Raw genomic sequence first — 21360 nt, 5'->3', positions numbered from 1 at the left:
AGATCAGATTTTTGCAGGTTATTTTCCCTGTTTATAACCCAAAACCATTCCAACGGATGCTTCCCAATATGGTAAATAGCTGACGATATTCTGACAATATAACCCAAAACCATTCCAACGGATGCTTCCCAATATGGTAAATAGCTGACGATATTCGGACAATTTTACTTTGACAAAAACGTCTAACCACCGCTGTGTAATTCAGCAGATACAATCTAAAACCTGGATATACAAAATGGAACTTTCGGCACAATGAATGTGATTCAAGATGTACAGCGTTAAAATTTAAATCACCGCTGTACACTTAAATAGCTAAAATCTAAACACTCGACATTTGACATCAAAATTTCAATCAACGCTGTGTAATTCATCAGATGAAATCTAAATAATCGACAAATGAAATAAAACTTATAAACCACCGCTGTACAATTCAACAGATAAAATCTAAATTCTCGACCTAGACAACAGAATTTTAAGGAAAAACAGTTTGATTGAACTTTTGAAATTTGATTTCTCGACATTGAAATTTCAACTGCAACGTTCTCATTGGACCAGCTTTAAAAAAAATCTTAAAAAATCAGCATCTGCTATCCAAGTTTCAACCAATGTATAATTCAACAGCTGAAATCTAAGTACTCGACGTATCAAATGGAACTTTCAACACAAACAATTAGATTCGACATGTGAACTTGGAATTCAAGACATAGGACATTGAGATTTTAACCACCGCTGCGTATACATAATACAATCTAAAATCTCGACCTAGACGATGGAACTTTAAGGATACGCAATTTGATTCAACACGTGAAATTGGAATTCTCGACATATGACACTAAAATTTCGATTGCAACGTTCTCATTGAACCAGCTATTGTTTGCTACGGCGCCTCATACAAATCTGCATCTTTTTGGCCCAGGGATGAGTAACTAATATAGTTATCCCCCACACAGCCAATTTTTAAGTGGTCAGGACAAGAGGACAAGTGGTTTTCCTGATCCCTGCTTATGTCCGGTTGGTGTCCTGTCATCTACTTCAATGTAATTTTATCAAGGACAGTATTATAAATAAAATCATTGTCAAGGACAGCAAGAGCATGGCATTGTGCATTGAAAATAACTCCAATGGTAGATATATTTCTATTCAGTAAGGGTTTACATTAAAATTAATTGCAAAGGCAAGCTGGGGTGTTTGAATGGACGATAATTCATAACACTGTGTTCCCACTGCAAATTACCAAATAATAAGTACAGATTTATCACAATTTATTTTCGTTAACTGTACATCTCAAAAGTGGAACTGGGGAAGATGAGCCTTTTTTCCTCCAAAATCCAACATTTAAGGAGATTACATCGCCGACCTATTGGCAAAATGTAATGCTAGACCGGTATTTTTTTTTATATTCTGCATAAAAAATATGCTGATACGGAGGGGACCATTGGTAACCATTCTACTTGGTTAATCTGATCGCCTGCATGCTTGAATTGACTATACAAGAATGTTTTATGTTTTTGGTGAACACCTGAATGAGCCATAGTTTAATTGTATCTCAACTGACTGAAGAATTCATTAACCTCAACAAATTCAGTAAGAATCCTGGTCGAATTATGAATCAATTATGTATTTTTTCTCTCATCGAGTAGTGGCTGAAAATTCCTGGCTTTCTCAACTTTGATCAATATTTGAAAAATTAAGTTCTGTTACTGGTCGGAAACAAACATAGTTTTTCTGCAGACTTATTCCCAATTTTCTGGTATCGTGGAAACCCTGCAAGAAGTCTTTTAGTGAAAACCCTATATCAATATGATCATCCATTCAGGAGGAGTAGTGAAGATGGCCATTGTGGCAGCAATGCTGGATGTCTGAGAAGCACCATTTTCATTTTGGACCAACTAAACATCGGGATGAATCTAGGTGTAAAGATTCATGGCAATTGTCCAAATAATTCAGGAGAAGTAGCGATCACAAACTTGTGCTAATGGATTCATGGACAACAGACAACAGGCCTTTCTATGTGCTTTTCCCGTCTATGACCAGCTAAAATTAGTGATTCAAATTAGTGTACATAATTGTAATGTGTTGACCTGTCTCGTATGCTTTAATATCTGTTCTTCACATTGATTGTTGAAACTAATCAATATATCCCCTCTATCAAATCTGCAGTAACATGAGTAAAAAGCACGTTCACATTCACTGGTACAATTTAAAACAGATCATAGCATCTGCAAACAGTGTATGACTACTGGTTGATTGCATCATTACAAAAATGTTATGGAAAAATAAATAATATTCACGTGTTTTTGGAGATTCAGTTTTACACATATGAGAACTGATTTATCTGATGGATTTGTAAGATCTAAAATATTGGCCATAATTAACACAACACTTAAAGATGTGGAAAAGTCTTACAAAATTAAAAGAAAAAAGACAAAGTCAACACATACAGAAAATTGATTAAAAGCAAACTTTATTTTTATCAGATTATCATCAGTAATAAGTAAATCATTTCGCTACAAATCAGATTAATGTTACGTATAACTAAAACAGGTAAACTTTTTTGCAATAAACTGAGAAGGAACAAAATGTGTGTGTGCTCTTCTTCTAAATTTCTAATTTCTACTTCTATATATCTAATGGATTCATTATCTACTGTATTACTGCCAAGAAGAACATGGCAACTCCATATACACATATTCATCTGTAAGATGCTTTTTACACAAGTACATCATAAACTTGATTGCCATTTCAAATTATTTCCATTGCACTTGGTGTGTATTGATAGGCTGTACAGTATACATTGTTATTCCTACCCGGCCACAGTTATATACTTGAGAACAACTAAATCAATCATTTGTATTGGGGTGGGATGGTGAAGTCTAACTCAATAATAGGACAAAAAGGGAACTTGATACGGGCCTACCCACAAGCGTGACCTAGAAATTAGATTCTTGTACCTCACAAGAATTCAGTTCATTGTTGTCTCAACTGTTTCGCAGCGCCCTAATCAGAAAAACTTGAAAAGTCACTAGGGCAAGAAAAAAGGTCAAAGTGACTTACTCTTTGCCTATGGTGAGCTGTACCCTCTAAGATGAATACACCCATCATGTTTCACAAGTATTAACAACTGTCTAAGAGATATTGGGCTATATATAAAACCTTTAGGTAAAACCACTGGAACATGAAAAGAATATCACTGTGACCTAATTTTGCCCAAGTGAGCAGTATTCTATAATTTACATGGCTGTATAGACAAGTTTCAGAATGAGCTAAATGAAAGAAATAACTTAATGTTATCACTAGTAGGTGAAAAGTAGGTCACTGGAAATGGGATTCCTCTATTCCGCACAAATTCTAGAGAATGCAGTCTTGACTGTTCTGCAGTGGCATAATCCAAACACCTTGTGAAGTTGCAAGAGCAAGAAAAATTACAGTGTGACCTACCATTACACTCATTAAGTTTCAAGACTTTACATACAGAAGTTTCAGACTAAATGAGCTAAATGGACACACTAAGTGTGATACCAATTTAATGTCATTAAGTGAATTCATGCAGCATGGGCGTATCCATCACTGCCTTCTTGTGCAATATGTGAAGAAAACAAATTGTGTCATTAGAATGTATACAACATAGAGCCACTGATGAAAACGACCTCAATGTTCACATCCTCTAATATTTACCCATGTATGTTATGCACTCAACTGTAAATAGCATGTGCAACACTAGCAGATCTATTGTCATACAATACACCACACAATACAAACAGATCTCACTGTACAATACACTTACAAATCTGTCATTTTATATATACATCAATGGATCTCTTGTTGTGTAATATACCAGCAGATCTGTTGTCATATAATGCATCAACAGATTTATTGTGCAATGCACCAGTAGATCTGTCACAGTATAATACACCTGCATGCAGATCTGTCATCATAATTCCTATACAGATCTGTCATTGTGCAATGTACAAACAGATCTGCAACTGCATAATACATTCTTGAGATCTGTTGTCGTGTAATGCACCAGCAGATGTCATTTTATAATGAACTAGTATGTCACCCTAATATACTCTAGTAGATGCACCGTGTAATGGTCTAGCAAATCTGTGATATAAGTTACCAGCAGACCTGTCACCACAAAATGAACAAGCAATGCACCTGTCATCATTTAGTGTATTAGCAAATCTGTCAATGCATGATACACAATATCTGTCATCATATAATACACCAGGAGATCCATCATTATGTAATGCAAAAGCAAATATGTTAGTGTGTAGTGTGTAATGCACCAGATCATATAACAGACATGTAGATCTCTTATAAATACAAGAATAGATTTGTCATTATATAATACACCAGCAGATCTGTCATGCAATACACCTGCAGATCTGTCATCATATAATGACCAGCAGATTGGTCACTGTGAAATAAACCAGCAGATCTGTCAGTGTGCAATGCACCAGCAGATCTCTTCCCATAGAACATCTGCTATTATGTAACACACCAGCAGATCAGGCTTTATGCCATACATTCTAATTATGATTTCACGCAAGTTAGGTTCCAATCTGCTGGCACACTCTGTACCAGCAGATCTGGATCTATTTGTTGTTCAGTGTTGGGTGAATATTCAAGATGGGTAAATATGGTAATTAACAGCCCAATCATTTATTTTCTAATAAATAATAATAGTGAAATACCTGAGACTGACAGAAGGCACTATCTGGTTAAAGTAAAAGAGGTAAATACCATATATACATGCTTATAAGTCAAGTCAAGTCAAATGGCAAACAACAAAGATCCTGATCTACTATAGCATAATACACCTGCAAATTAGGGTCTATGTTGTTTGTTCTACTGATTACTATTAACAAACTGCACAGAACCAGATCTACTGGCGCATTATGAAATAGCAGATCAGTGTCTATGCAGTCTGCAGATGGACTCGCCTTATACACGAGTATATACGGTAGCCAAAACACATGAATCTGCAAGAAAAACAAGCAAACTTGGGACTTAATAAGCTGAGAACATAATACTTTGACACAACAGCTGAAATAGCAGGATCAAAAATTCTAATCACAAAAAGACAATAAATGAAAATAGGTCTATTTCACCCAGTGCAGTGATCCCTCACTATAAAAGCCATACCGGAATGCCATCAATTTTTTGTTTAATACAAGCAACTTTAGCTTTGTGGGCTTAATCACCATTTTTCACCACATAATATGCTTAAATGACCAGTATATTTGCTGTATTTAACTGAGGAAGAACTACTAACTCATGGGAAGCTAATGGAACACTTTTTATATAACTATGTCGGTCAAGACAAGACTTGAATCCACGTGGTCAGAGGAAAAATGAGTGAGTGATCTGTAAAAGTGAGTGTCTTTGACCACTAGGCCCTTACCATTGGTAACATCACCATATATTGCAGTACAATATTAGCAATAATGGGTATTATAACGGGTATGTTATGCAGGAAACCGCATGAAAGGGCATATATTATATAGGCATATATTATATATGATTTTATTAAACTGGGTTGCAATAAGCCAAAACCTAAAATTAATTTCAAAAGATGAAGTAGCAATTTGAAAAAAAAAGAATTTAGTCAGTTTAGCAGTATCAATAACCCATGCTCCAGCTATACCAGAAATGACATTATATTAAGGTACTCTATAATAAGGGACCACTTTAAATGTAATAAACAACTGTTTGTACCAGAATCTTCTGGGAAAATTGACATTACTGGCTCATATCCATCTTTATACATATAAACAAATGTTCTCAGAATATTTCAAAATTAATTTTATTAAAAGTTAATAATGAGACAGGAAACAGAATTTTTATAAGACCCAGTTATGCTGCATGTTTTGCAACAATCAAAAAAAAGAAGAAAGGATATCAACCTATCTAGTATTGAATCTCCTTAAAATTATAAATGAAACAAAAAGTGAGCAAAATAATTGTATTCTTTTGGTGCTGGCACAACCACGAGTCATTGTTACTACCAGATTCAAATTTCTGAGAGAAAAAAAGACTACTTATTGCTTTTGCAATTACTGATTGTCATGCACAATGATTTCAAAACATGTTGAACCTGTGACTCCTTTGTTAGCTTCAAAATGTTCTTGTAAAAGGCTACTATTATTCACTTCAATTACAAATATGAGAAACAGTCAAATAAAATAAAATTGATAAACAGTAAATAATTCAGGAGGGTTAATGCACAGTACACTGAAAAATTGATTTTTTGGGGTACTACTGAGAATCTCAAATGTTTTAAAATTACATAGTACATTACACTGATACAATACTCCCTATTACACTGATACAATACTTCCTATTACACTGATACAGTACGTCTTATTACCTTGATACAGTACTCCCTATTACACTGATACAGTACTCCTTATTACCTTGAAAAAGTAATCCCTATTACATTGACACATACTCCTTAATTATAATGCTATTCATGAGAACCATATATGTTGACTGATTTACAGGTGAGGTCACCTTATTCTGAGTTTGTTTCATACGTATTACTATTAATTATTGAAGGTGGGGGGACTCAGTGACCATCACACCTACTTTGTAAGAACAGAATGCACTATTCTTATAGTTAGGGAGTTATTACTGTGGTTTTGATGCCATTTTTCAGCACATGATAGGCTATACATGGTGGCCAGTATTACTGGTGGAGGAAGCACCCGTGAAATCCTGGGGAAGAGTCACTGACCCATGGGAAGAAACTGGAAAGCTTTCTCACGTAACTACAATGGTCAAGCCTGACACTTGTAACCATGTGGGCAGAGGTGAGATGATTGGCTAAGTCAAGTGCTTCAGATAACTCTACCAGCTGGGGCCTCATTGTTGGGGAGTACTTTATATACACTACAAACCCAAAATTTACAGATATTTGCATAAAAATATTGCAAATGTTTTTCATATTAAAAAAATCTTCTTTGAATAAAAATGGAAAAAATTACTGTACATGAATAATGCATCAATTGCTATATCACCACTCTGCATCATAATCCATTAACAAATGTCCGAGTATTTTACTCAAGACTACACAATATTTTAAATGAGCATTTTAATGAAGACTACACAATATTTTGTATGTGCATTTTAATGAAGACTACACAATATTTTGTATGAGCATTTTAATGAAGACTACACAATATTTTGTATGAGCATTTTAATGAAGACTACACAATATTTCGTATGAGCATTTTAATGAAGACTACACAATATTTTGTATGAGCATTTTAATGAAGACTATACAATATTTTCTATGTGCATTTTAATGAAGACTACACAATATTTTGTATGAGCATTTTAATGAAGACTACACAATATTTTCTATGTGCATTTTAATGAAGACTACACAATATTTTGTATGAGCATTTTAATGAAGACTACACAATATTTTCTCAAGAATAATTACTTAAGTGGTAATTTCAGGTAATACTCATAAAGAAAGTTTTCATCTGGATCGAGTTCAAGCCCATTGCAACGTATAACTGTCATGGTTCCCCCACTTTTCTAAAGATAAATTTCCAGGTCATTTCAACTTTATGAAATGAAAGTCTGATACATTTTGTAAAAACCCAAAAGAACGTAAAATTCTCAACATATTTATTTTGAGAACGACAAGAAACCTGTCACTGTCGTAGCAATCTGGCTAGTCAGATTCATCAAGCAGAGAGCACATCAACGTGGTAGTCACATGATACAACAAAACCCAGCAGCTGTTCATGGAATATATAGAAAGAATTTTGTTTTCTTTCGTTTTTTTATTTTTATTACAACAGGTATGCAACTTTCATTTAGTTTTTTTTCTTTCTACAACATTTGAAAATGTGGGTTGTGAGATTTGTGTAATCATGCAATTAGCAATGCAAATCCAAGTACTAAGTCAAATTTCACGAACTCCGTAGTTTTATTTTGTCTTTCTGCAGATTAACGACATAAAGATTTTAATACTCTCAATTTCTGAGAAAATAAATAATTTTCATATCGATTTCATGCAGGTATGACTCGATTTAACAACAGCCATCTGGTAAGTGGCAAAGCTTTGCCACCACCATGTTGGCCTCTTCTGATGCTAGACTGGTTTTCATCCTCTGCATGTAAGGAAATATACAGATCTTCCAGCTATCTGTGGAAAAATCTACCAGATGAATCTAATGCAAAAGAGCATTTGGATTGAGTCAACAAATTTGTTTATGGCAACCACCTAAATGATCCATTCTGGTCAGAACTAGATAAATTTAACTCCGGATCAATTTAGTTACGACTCAGTTACATAACTGTTTCAGGTGTCATGAGGTGGCAGAAAATTCTTGGGTTTTTCCTGACTTTCATCAATATTTTCACAATTCAAGAACTTTTCATGGTCAGGAATAAAATTATAATTTCTTCTGACTTTTGCCCCGATTTTCTGTTGGCATGGGAACCCTAAACAGTAAAAAGTACATCATCCACACCCAAAAGTAGACAACGATTTTGTCCAGAGAATCATTTGTGTCATACAACTGATTTACCCCAGTTAGAGATTTAAACTTGGGGGGGGGGGGCATGGTGAGAATCTGTAAAAGTTAACAACCCAAACAATCAACATACAGATAATCTGTACTCTATTGTAAAGCAAAAGCTGATACAGTGTAACTAAGTGAGAGATGCTTCTTGTCTTTATCTAAACACTCTACTAATTATTCTATACCTAAACTCTATTGACTATTCTTTACTTAAACACTCTATTGACTATTCTTTACTTAAACACTCTATTGACTATTCTTTACTTAACTCTCTATTGACTATTCTTTACTTAACTCTCTACTGACTATTCTTTACTTAACTCTCTATTGACTATTCTTTACTTAAACACATTGACTATTTTTCTTTGCTAAAACACTCTATTGACTATTCTTTACTTAAACACATTATTGACTATTCTTTACTTAAACACTCTATTGACTATTCTTTACTTAAACACTCTACTGTCTGTTGTTTTTACTTAAACACTTTATTGACTATTCTTTACTTAACACTCTATTGTCTATTGTTTTTACTTAAACACTTTATTGACTATTCTTTACTTAACACTCTATTGTCTATTGTTTTTACTTAAACACTTTATTGACTATTCTTTACCGAAACACACTATTGGTTCTTTACAATGCAACAACTTTTACATGTATTTTCTTACAATTATGCTAAGGATAACAGAATGAAAAATGTAAAAACATTCTACATATCATCTATAATTGGACCTATAGAAAATTGAGAAACTTAACATCCCAACTTTCAAATTCAGTTTTGCTATGCAACCTCATAATATGTAGAAAATACAGGGCAACAATTTTGCCTATAAAGCCATAAACACTAAATCAAACATTACATTCAAGGAAAGCTAGTTAATGGATATCACACTTAAATTTTATTTAAGAATAATAAAAAAGCATTACTTAAGTACGTAAGTCATGCAAATTAAGCTTAAAGACACATCGTGGGTACAGAATCAGGATTAACTCAGCTGAATCATTTTCTGTCTGGCAGTAAGCAAACATCTGACTAGGCACCTGATTGGTCATTTATTTGTTACATTGTTTTCATACCCAGATATGGCTTCATACCTGTACTGAATCAATCACCGGTTTCAAAACCCTGTCTTTAAAAATAAAATTATACTGGCATGCATTTCAGTTTAAAAATCTTATAATGTCTAAGGAAAACAAAACGAAATTCAAGTATGTAATAAGGAAATCAAATTGTTACTTAAAGAATCTGAATTTGTCTCTTTAATACAGTTCTTGGCCACATCAGAACTCAACTTGATGTAAACTACTGTAGTTTTGAATTATAAAAAAAATATAAATAAATGTAATTTAAATGGAAAAGAAATACCACTTTAGTTGTCAATTATTATAAAGATAGAGAAATGTGGAGTAATGAATTTCATGATAGAGGGGCCAGAACTCTTGTGTGACTCCACAGGATTTCATCCAAATGAAATTCTGATAACAACTTTCTTTTCTTTGCAATCTTAAAAGAAGTCATTCCAAAACTAATGGCTGATGAGATAAGGTCAAGTGATTCATTACTGTGATGACCTTATGCATTGTATAAACACTGAATTAGTGTCTGTTAAAATAAAACAATGTTTAACAATATAATTTTATGGTTACTTTAGAAGTTTGACGTGAAATATTGAAGAAGGATGTCTAAATACATTTTAAAAAGTAAATGTCTTTAAGGTTTCACATGTCTAAAGTTTGCGTGAAGCAGCTTTTAAATGTTACAGTTACCATGTAATCAGACCATAGCATAGTGAAGATCTTGTATGGCTACGTGAGAGAGTTGAATGAGACAAACCCAGACCTGGAGATCATAAAACTCGGAGCTTGAGTCCAAGATTGAGTTTCTGCTATTGGCCAACCCAAAATGAGGTTTAAAAAATGATATAATTTGTTACAAGTTGAAACAATATGAGTCTCAAAGTCAAACTTAAGATTTCCTTAACTGGGACCACATTTAGAAAATTTTTCAAATCTGAGTGCTCAATCAATTCCAAAAAATTTAACTTATAATTTAATTGCTATAAAATGAGATATATTTAACAGACATCTGAATCAGATGTATTAATACTGTAAAATATACTGTATTTCAATTAATTTATTTATTATAAAGTATCAAAATTCTAGTTTAACTGTGCAATCAAGTTGAGGAATTTCGTGAATACGAGACAACATCTTGTGTCACATTATGCAGTCTGTTTGCATTTTGATGTGAAATATACGTCAGTGACAATTAATATTAAATGTGCTAACAGGTTAGTCTAATCTAAAATCTTATTTAGTTTCTAAGCTTTATTACTTTCAATAAATGCTTAGCAGTAAAGAGGTGCAGAGGCTGTGTAGATTTTATCTGCTACAAATAATCTCATCACTATGTTGAAATCACGCTATTTACAAAAATAATCTCAGTTACATTCTTGGTGGGTATAAAAATGTTTCAAAAAATTGTTATCATACTAAAAATATATAAATAAGTTGAACAAACATACTGCACAATAAAAGTAAAGAAAATTAATCCCGAAATTATTCAGGAAGGAAATGTGTGTGTGTGTGTGTGTACCATCAGCACAATCTTGTTATACAGTGATAAGCAATAGCTTGTTAAAACAATTAAGCTACAAATAAAATGTATAGCAAATCCCAAAATTCCATTATAGAAATATCTCCACAATTTTCAAGACTAGTATATAGATGTGTGTGTGTGTGTGTGTGTGTATTAGCCAGAGCTCACGTGTCATTCTTTTATATGCTTACACAGGATTTAAGTTACACAGCTTAATCTATTAAAAAATTAGATTCCATATTATAAGATTAGCAAAAACAATACTGTAGCTACTGTTATATGTGTATACAGTGTATAGACTCTTTTAAAGATACACCACACAGTTTTGAACATATGAATAAACTTGTAAGTATAAAAAAAACATCATCTAGACTGCACAGTACATAAAAAAAATTATATCAAATACATGAAATTTACTGGTAAACACAAATCCCCTTGCCAACAGGAGCACGTTTGGAGCAGCCAACAATATACAAACTGGTATGGAGAATGTTTCTCCAACACAAAATTAGGTCACTTTCAGTATGGTTTTGAGACACATACATGTGCCAAGTTTCATGAGTATTGATAAAAAAAGGGGTCCATGATACTGAAGATGTAATGAATGAGCACAAGTCAATCAAATGTGAAAATTGGGTTATACTGGCTAGCTTTCATGTTTTGCTTATAATCCAAGTTCCACTGCAAAACAACACAGACCTTGATTTTCTGACACATAATGTACCAGCAGATATGGGTCTGTGTAGCTTGCTAGGAGTAGAAAAAACAATACAGACTCTGATCTTCAGGAGGATCATGCTATGATAGATCAGTGTATTGGTTGCTTACAGTTAGGCTCAACTTATAAGTGAGTATATACGTTAAGTAAAGATTATTTGGCACTATTTATGTCCTCTATGGCACAGTCTTGGTACACAGGAACTGAGTCATTGCTTAATAAAAGTCTCAATGGTAACTTTAAAGCCAACCAACTTATGCAGCTGGGATTACTCAATGACTGATGCAAATGAATCATTACTTTGTAATAAGGTTAATAATACTAGTTATAGTGAATTCTGTTTGTCAGCTTAGTTCATGTTTTTGATTAGTCTCTGAAAAAAGGACACCTAGGAGTAAATATCAGGAGCCAAAAGACACTATCTGTTATATCCAAATTTGTGTTTTAATTAAAAGCATTATAGCAGGTTTCACTATATTGAGGGTGTAATAAAGGATCAGCTGAACATATGGTTACTTTTGTAAAAATCAGGTTGCGGTGAGCTACATTTTGTATGGCTGTTAAGTATCCAGATAGTAATTTTACGTGTGTACCTGTAATAGGGTCCAATATATTGAGAGGGTAAAAAGTATGAACTAACATATGAATAAACAAAATCCCCTCCCAACTTTGTTAGTGAGGGGATAATAAAATCATCTTAAATAATGGGAGATATTTTCTTCCAATCCAAATCAGTATTATAATTGTTCCTCTACAAGTGTTTATACTATCAGTTATCAGATACTATGGTAACCCCATATCAGTTCTCTGTATGGGTGTGGCAAACATGAACCCCTCATTAATTGATCTGGCTGGTACGGGTAGGGAAGGTCCCCATGATAGAGCTGCTTGGACGAAGGTTGTTGTACTGATCCACAAAACTGCCCGCATAGTACTGGAATAGAAAGACAAAGACGTCACTTTCAGAGATTTACCAGTCTCCCCAAATTATACCAGCATACTTAAATGAAGTACAACTATGGCAAATTACTTTTAAAACAAATGATGAAAAAATATGAGCATTTGCCAACATATTCATGATAGTGTCGAAAAAATTAGATTAATAGGCAAATTAAAGAAATTTAAAGCAATCAAGTGTAAAAGCTTGAAAATTACCAAATTGTGACCATGACAATTTTTACCTTTATCTGTAACAATAAAAATAGTTTCAACAATCTATTGAGTCCTTTTCCTGTTAGCTAAAATATGGCTACCTATATCTGCTGTGATAAAATGTGTGTGATCTGCATGTATCATTTAAAAACACAAATGGGTAAAAAGCATAGAACCTGTCTTGAAAGACCACCCCTTCTGCTGAAATATTGTGGTTCCTCAAGACAGGTCTCTCATTACAGGTCATAACACTATAATCAATCAAACTGTGCTTTGTGATCCTGGCCTCTCAAGACAGGTGGTTTCTCATATCACTGGTCTTTGAAGGCAGATTTTACCATAATTATATTTATGCAACACACATTTAACAGCAAGTCAGCACAATACAGGTTGTATAGTAAAGATCTGACTATTTCAATCCTAACCAGTTACTGGTTAAAAGTCTCGGTGCCATGGTGAAAGAAATAAATCCACATTTTATCCATTTTGTCTATCTTCCTCCCTATGTAGAAGAGATCACATCTCTTTTTACATCTAACTCAGCAAAACAATGAAGCACTCCGGTGGCCTATGTGGTTAGAGCATCTGCCTTGGATGTGGAAGGTCACAGGTTTTGAACTCTGGCCGAGTCATACCAAATACTTATAAAACTGGTACTAGGAGCGGCCTTGCCTGGCACACAGCATTAAGAGGTTATAGTTAGGACTGTTCAGCCTGGTGTCAGGATAATGTGACTAGGTGGGACATGATGCTTCATGTCTGTGGCATGAAGCTTCAGTGCTAGACATCACCATAAACTGCTAAACTGCAGAAATTGTAGCAATATGACTTAAATTGCTAAAGCTAAGTTACGAATCCCAAAAACCATTTTAATCTTGTTTGATTGATCATTCTTTGATCCTGTTTATATGTGTGTGTATCTCTGTACAACAGCTATACCAGTGCTTTTAATATTTTAATGTTTTAAATATGCAGTGGACTTGAATGCCTTTGTATAAGAGAACAGAGCTCAAAATTAGCAGTATTCTGTTAAACAAAAACTACAAAATTTCTGATTGGATTAATAGTTTTCATAATTTAAAATGGCTGGAAATGTTTAAGATTTAGCCAGTCAGCATTTGTTATAAAAAATCGGAATGATTACGTGATGTCAGAGCTAAATGAGGTGGCCCCGAGTGGCTGAGTGGTCTAAAGCACTCTCCGTTACGGATCACTGCCATCTCACCTTTGTCTGCGTGGGTTCGAGTCTAGGATTCGGCTAATGTGGGTACGTGAGAATACTTGCCAGTAGCTTCTCGTGGGTTGGTGGTTTTTCCCGGGCTTTTCCTCCACAATTAGTACTGGCTGCCATGCATAGCCTATCGTGTGCTGAAAAATGGCATTAAACCCCACAACAACAACAACAACAAGCTAAATGGATGAATGCATGAGCTTCAGCTGCTCCCTCAAGGGTTATAACAATTGGACTTTGGCTTCTCTTATTTCAAAATGAGATCATATTTCCTGCTTTTCCATACAAATTTTCACAAAGTTCATTGTGTAAAGCCTTGATAAAACAATGCCCCCCCCACTTAAAGGGATAAAAAAAACTGGGATTTATCTTCTCATATACATATTACAAACAGAGGTTCTATCCCATTTCACATGAGTAAAATTGTGGCATTTTTTAAACCGTATTATGCCACCAGAAAAAAACAGAGGTTGAATGGAAATGGTGTCAAAGAAAGAAATATCAATAATGTTTATGATGTGAAAAAGGCATAAAAGTACATTTTAGCAGACTTGGACAAAGACAGGGAATGACAGATCCATGATGAGGAAAACAATGTTACTTGATGAGCTCGCAATAATAATAATGAACACTGATAAAAATAAAATCTAGTTTCGTTGCGAGTTGTTCTGACTTTAAATATGAATCAGTAGTCACCAAAAAATCCAGAGAGAAGACCAGTTATGCATAAAATAGCAAAAAGTCAACTGCTGGTAAGATCTTGGAAAGATAACATCAGAATGTGTTTTACTAATATGTTTAGAAATGCACATGGAATCATAAAGAACAGAAGACCCTTGAATGAATTTGGGATGTGTCAGCTAGATGAAAGGAAAGAATGATGTTGGAGAGACTGTAAGGAAAGAAGGCTGTGACAGTTTCTCACTACATGGCTGAAAATGAAAGGCACAAATTTGTGAAAAGTGTGAATGAAGCAAAAATTTCTTTCAGTAGTATATGATTGATGCAAAATCAGTACAAATTCAGGAGGAAATTGTATACGTGGTAATCTTTATAAAAAAAACATTAAAACACTGGGTCTGGCAATTAACATTGAAGTGAAGGCAGCTGATTAAGGGACCCTAAAGGTTATCACTGGATAATGCTGGAATGGTTAATTTTGGAGAATAAGGTTTTTCCATTAGGTAGCAATGATGACAATGTGATAATGAGAAAATATGCTGAAACTGTAGATAAAATGAAAAATATCCAATTACAGGGTATCTGTTGCTTTGTACACTGGCTAGAGTTTGCATAGTGAAAAAGAAAACCTTGCTGCACAAATCTTTTAATTGGACTGTGTTATTTCTGTCTCAACAGTACCCTCAACAGAAGTAATCTAAAAAGGTTATTTGCTGCTCTGGATATATCATGCCATGCAGGGGTAGGAAGCACAGACTGGTTATTGCACACTTCTGGATAGGATACACAGCCAATAGGAAACACCTTTAACAGGTATGACTCCTTGTTGTCTACTTAATTTAAAATTTAAATACCCACTGAAAAAAAGAGTGAATTTTAACTTTAAACATCTGACTGTCAAGCACATAAAATGTACCTAAACTGTTATTGAAGAATACATGAAAATATCTTGATTTGTAGGTTTAATTTGTTAAATTTCCTTCATTTTATGCATGAAAACATATGTTTATTACTAATGATTATTTTTTTAAAATACATATTAATTAATCCATGACTTGTACTAATCAGTAATGTTGGAATGTCAAGGTTACTTTTGTTACAGTGTATCAGCTACCATCCCAGATGGGGCTTCGTCAGATGCATTTGGAAAGCACCCAGATTTTCTAAAAATAATGAGAGAACCAGCCACTTTAAAGTTTCCTGAAAATAATGAGAGAACCAGCCACTTTAAAGTTTCCTGAAAATACTGTAAGAACCCGTCACTTGGAAATTTATTTTGTTTATGACAGCTGTTGCATATATTTCCCTAGAGGCCAAAACTGTCACTGATGCTGAAAGTCAAAAGTACTTTAGCAGTCACCATCAAACAGAAGATGGATTGCACCATGGTCATGGAAATACACATTTAACAGTCCACTATGACTGCAAAGAAAGTTGACTGAGATGGCCCTTGACATTGCTTGGCAGCATTTCTACATGAAGATGATTTGATGCAAAACACTGGGAAAGATGTGTTAATATCCACTGTTACATGCATTAAGAACAAATTCAGAGATGCTCAGGACAGAGTCATTATTGCTTGCAGGATAGTGGGCTACAAGATATGGCCAGCATTACAACCTAGTTTAGGTAATCCCCAATTATTCTTCTTCTGACGAGGCAGGTTATTCTTTCCATTATAATATTCTTATACATCATTTTATCAAGTTATAAAGCAGGCATTGGAAAATAATAAATTGTGGTCATTCAAATTTTAAAGACACAGTATTTCCACAACATTAAATTTATCTCAGAAATGCCAGCTTTTGCTTTAACCCTTTACTGCAAATTGACATGTTTTGACACCAACCCCTTTATGGTGAAATGATGCATTCTGAGGCCTTTTGGACAATTACGATTACCAAGTACTGTGAAAATAAAGTCTTTACACCTATAACTATCGACAATTACGATTACCAAGTACTACGAAAATAAAGTCTTTACACCAATAACTATCGACAATTAAGATTGCCAAGTACTATGAAAATAAAGTCTTTACACCTATAACTATCGACAATTAAGGTGCCAAGTACTATGAAAATAAAGTCTTTACACTAATAACTATCGACAATTAAGATTGCCAAGTACTATGAAAATAAAGTCTTTACACCTATAACTATCGACAATTACGATTACCAAGTACTATGAAAATAAAGTCTTTACACCTATAACTATCGACAATTACGATTACCAAGTACTATGAAAATAAAGTCTTTACACCTATAACTATCGACAATTAAGGTGCCAAGTACTATGAAAATAAAGTCTTTACACCAATAACTATCACTTGTATGGCTGAGAAGATGCATTTATAAAGTAAATTTATAGCAAATCATTAGTTTAATTGCAGGATTAAAGTAATGCCACAATCGAATCTACTCTCATTAGTTTAATTGCAGGATTAAAGCAAAGTCACAATCCAAGGATTAAAGCAATGTCACAATCCAATCTACTCTCATTAGTTTAATTGCAGGATTAAAGCAATGTCACAATCCAATCTACTCTCATTAGTTTAATTGCAGGATTAAAGCAATGTCACAATCCAATCTACTCTCATTAGTTTTATTGCAGGATTAAAGTAATGTCACAATCCAATCTACTCTCATTAGTTTTATTGCAGGATTAAAGCAATGTCACAATCCAATCTACTCTCATTAGTTTTATTGCAGGATTAAAGCAATGTCACCATCCAATCTACTCTCATTAGTTTAATTGCAGGATTAAAGCAAAGTCACAATCCAATCTACTTTCATTAGTTTTATTGCAGGATTAAAGCAATGTCACAATCCAATCTACACTCATTAGTTTAACTGCAGTATTAAAGCAATGTCACAATCCAATCTACTCTCATTAGTTTTATTGCAGGATTAAAGCAATGTCACAATCCAAGGATTAAAGCAATGTCACAATCCAATCTACTCTCATTAGTTTAATTGCAGGATTAAAGTAATGTCACAATCCAATCTACTCTCATTAGTTTTATTGCAGGATTAAAGCAAAGTCACAATCCAAGGATTAAAGCAATGTCACAATCCAATCTACTCTCATTAGTTTAATTGCAGGAATAAAGCAATGTCACAATCCAATCTACTCTCATTAGTTTATTGCAGGATTAAAGCAATGTCACAATCCAATCTACTCTCATTAGTTTAATTGCAGGATTAAAGCAAAGTCACAATCCAAGGATTAAAGCAATGTCACAATCCAATCTACTCTCATTAGTTTAATTGCAGGATTAAAGTAATGTCACAATCCAATCTACTCTCATTAGTTTATTGCAGGATTAAAGCAATGTCACAATCCAATCTACTTTCATTAGTTTTATTGCAGGATTAAAGCAAAGTCACAATCCAAGGATTAAAGTAATGTCACAATCCAATCTACTCTCATTAGTTTAATTGCAGGATTAAAGCAATGTCACAATCCAATCTACTCCCATTAGTTTAAAGCAATGTCACAATCCAAGGATTAAAGCAATGTCACAATCCAATCTACTCTCATTAGTTTAATTGCAGGATTAAAGCAATGTCACAATCCAATCTACTCTCATTAGTTTAATTGCAGGATTAAAGCAATGTCACAATCCAATCTACTCTCATTAGTTTTACTGCAGGATTAAAGCAATGTCACAATCCAATCTACTCTCATTAGTTTAATTGCAGGATTAAAGCAATGTCACAATCCAGGAATTAAAGCAATGTCACAATCCAATCTACTCTCATTAGTTTAATTGCAGGATTAAAGCAATGTCACAATCCAAGGATTAAAGCAATGTCACAATCCAATCTACTCTCATTAGTTTACTTGCAGGATTAAAGCAATGTCACAATCCAATCTACTCTCATTAGTTTAATTGCAGGATTAAAGCAATGTCACAATCCAATCTACTCTCATTAGTTTAACTGCAGGATTAAAGCAATGTCACAATCCAAGAATTAAAGCAATGTCACAATCCAATCTACTCTCATTAGTTTAATTGCAGGATTAAAGCAATGTCACAATCCAAGGATTAAAGCAATGTCACAATCCAATCTACTCTCATTAGTTTAATTGCAGGATTAAAGCAATGTCATAATCCAATCTACTCTCATTAGTTTAATTGCAGGATTAAAGCAAAGTCACAATCCAAGGATTAAAGCAATGTCACAATCCAATCTACTCTCATTAGTTTAATTGCAGGATTAAAGTAATGTCACAATCCAATCTACTCTCATTAGTTTAATTGCAGGATTAAAGCAATGTCACAATCCAATCTACTCTCATTAGTTTAATTGCAGGATTAAAGCAATGTCACAATCCAATCTACTCTCATTAGTTTTATTGCAGGATTAAAGTAATGTCACAATCCAATCTACTCTCATTAGTTTTATTGAAGGATTAAAGCAATGTCACAATCCAAGGATTAAAGCAATGTCACAATCCAATCTACTCTCATTAGTTTAATTGCAGGATTAAAGTAATGTCACAATCCAATCTACTTTCATTAGTTTTATTGCAGGATTAAAGCAAAGTCACAATCCAAGGATTAAAGCAATGTCACAATCCAATCTACTCTCATTAGTTTAATTGCAGGATTAAAGCAATGTCACAATCCAATCTACTCTCATTAGTTTAAAGCAATGTCACAATCCAAGGATTAAAGCAATGTCACAATCCAATCTACTCTCATTAGTTTAATTGCAGGATTAAAGCAATGTCACAATCCAATCTACTCTCATTAGTTTTATTGCAGGATTAAAGCAATGTCACAATCCAATCTACTTTCATTAGTTTAATTGCAGGATTAAAGCAACGTCACAATCCAGGAATTAAAGCAATGTCACAATCCAATCTACTCTCATTAGTTTAATTGCAGGATTAAAGCAATGTCAGAATCCAAGGATTAAAGCAATGTCACAATCCAATCTACTCTCATTAGTTTAATTGCAGGATTAAAGCAATGTCACAATCCAATCTACTCTCATTAGTTTTATTGCAGGATTAAAGCAATGTCACAATCCAAGAATTAAAGCAATGTCACAATCCAATCTACTCTCATTAGTTTAATTGCAGGATTAAAGCAATGTCACAATCCAAGGATTAAAGCAATGTCACAATCCAATCTACTCTCATTAGTTTAATTGCAGGATTAAAGCAATGTCATAATCCAATCTACTCTCATTAGTTTAATTGCAGGATTAAAGCAATGTCAGAATCCAATCTACTCTCATTAGTTTATTGCAGGACTAAAGCAATGTCACAATCCAATCTACTCTCATTAGTTTAATTGCAGGATTAAAGCAATGTCAGAATCCAATCTACTCTCATTAGTTTAATTGCAGGATTAAAGCAATGTCAGAATCCAATCCACTCTCACTAGTTTAATTGCAGGATTAAAGCAATGTCACAATCCAATCTTCTCTCATTACATTAGTTTAATTGCAGGATTAAAGCAATGTCACAATCCAATCTACTCTCATTAGTTTAATTGCAGGATTAAAGCAATGTCACAATCCAATCTACTCTCATTAGCTTAATTGCAGGATTAAAGCAATGTCATAATCCAATCTACTCTCATTAGTTTAATTGCAGGATTAAAGCAATGTCACAATTTAATCTATTCTCATTAGTTTAATTGCAGGATTAAAGCAATGTCACAATCCAAGGATTAAAGCAATGTCACAATCCAATCTACTCTCATTAGTTTAATTGCAGGATTAAAGCAATGTCACAATCCAATCTGCTCTCATTAGTTTAATTGCAGGATTAAAGCAAAGTCACAATCCAATCTACTCTCATTAGTTTAATTGCAGGATTAAAGCAATGTCACAATCCAATCTACTCTCATTAGTTTAATACAACAGCATGTACACTATTTGTATGCATGTGCTCTGTACGATTCAGATGAGATGTAAAGTCACTGGAAAATCAAAATATTACACTTCAAAAATTTTTAATAACATGAACAGGATATTCTTTGAACCAGTCCAGTTAATTGGTAATACACCTTCACCAAAATAATGGAAGATTTAAGCAATGATATGTGCTAAAAACTCCATACTGACATGTTTTTAGTACATTAGTTTATATTTGTCATTTTGGCAACAAGATGTGACCAAGAATCAGATTTCTCAAAAATATTTTTTCAAATATTTTAAACAAATATGCCTATAAATATTAATGGAAAGCAGCACACAAAAATGAAGAAAAAGAATGAAGTCCTCCAATATTTGCTTAAATTCAGTAAACATGAAAAATCATTTGTCACATGGCATGGCAAGTTCTGCTCAACTTCACTAATTGATTGTGTATGATTATTGCCATAATAGTGAGCAGTTGTCTTTAAAGAAATTTGTTTCAATGATTTTCAATCTGTATTTAATATCATATATCATTTATAAATCAATATAATTTC

At 33.6% G+C, this 21360-nt stretch overlaps 1 protein-coding gene across 1 annotated transcript in view; it reads right to left on the bottom strand.

Moving 5' to 3' along the window:
• Nucleotides 1-2442: 2442 nt before the first annotated feature.
• Nucleotides 2443-21360, bottom strand: part of LOC149802814 (protein tweety homolog 1-B-like) — a 119941-nt gene continuing 101023 nt past the window's right edge. The window contains exon 14 of the mRNA XM_089952253.1: nt 2443-12797. Coding sequence (XP_089808379.1) covers nt 12702-12797 — 96 coding nt within the window. The 3' untranslated portion in view covers nt 2443-12701. The remainder of the gene's footprint in view (nt 12798-21360) is intronic.

This window comes from Sinohyriopsis cumingii, chromosome 3 (genome assembly GCF_028554795.1).
Source record: "Sinohyriopsis cumingii isolate HCF-2022 chromosome 3, ASM2855479v2, whole genome shotgun sequence".
In the NCBI taxonomy this organism is placed as follows: Eukaryota; Metazoa; Mollusca; class Bivalvia; order Unionida; family Unionidae; genus Sinohyriopsis; species Sinohyriopsis cumingii.
Note: the sequence above shows the minus strand (reverse complement) of the source record. Positions and strands in the feature narration are given on the sequence as shown.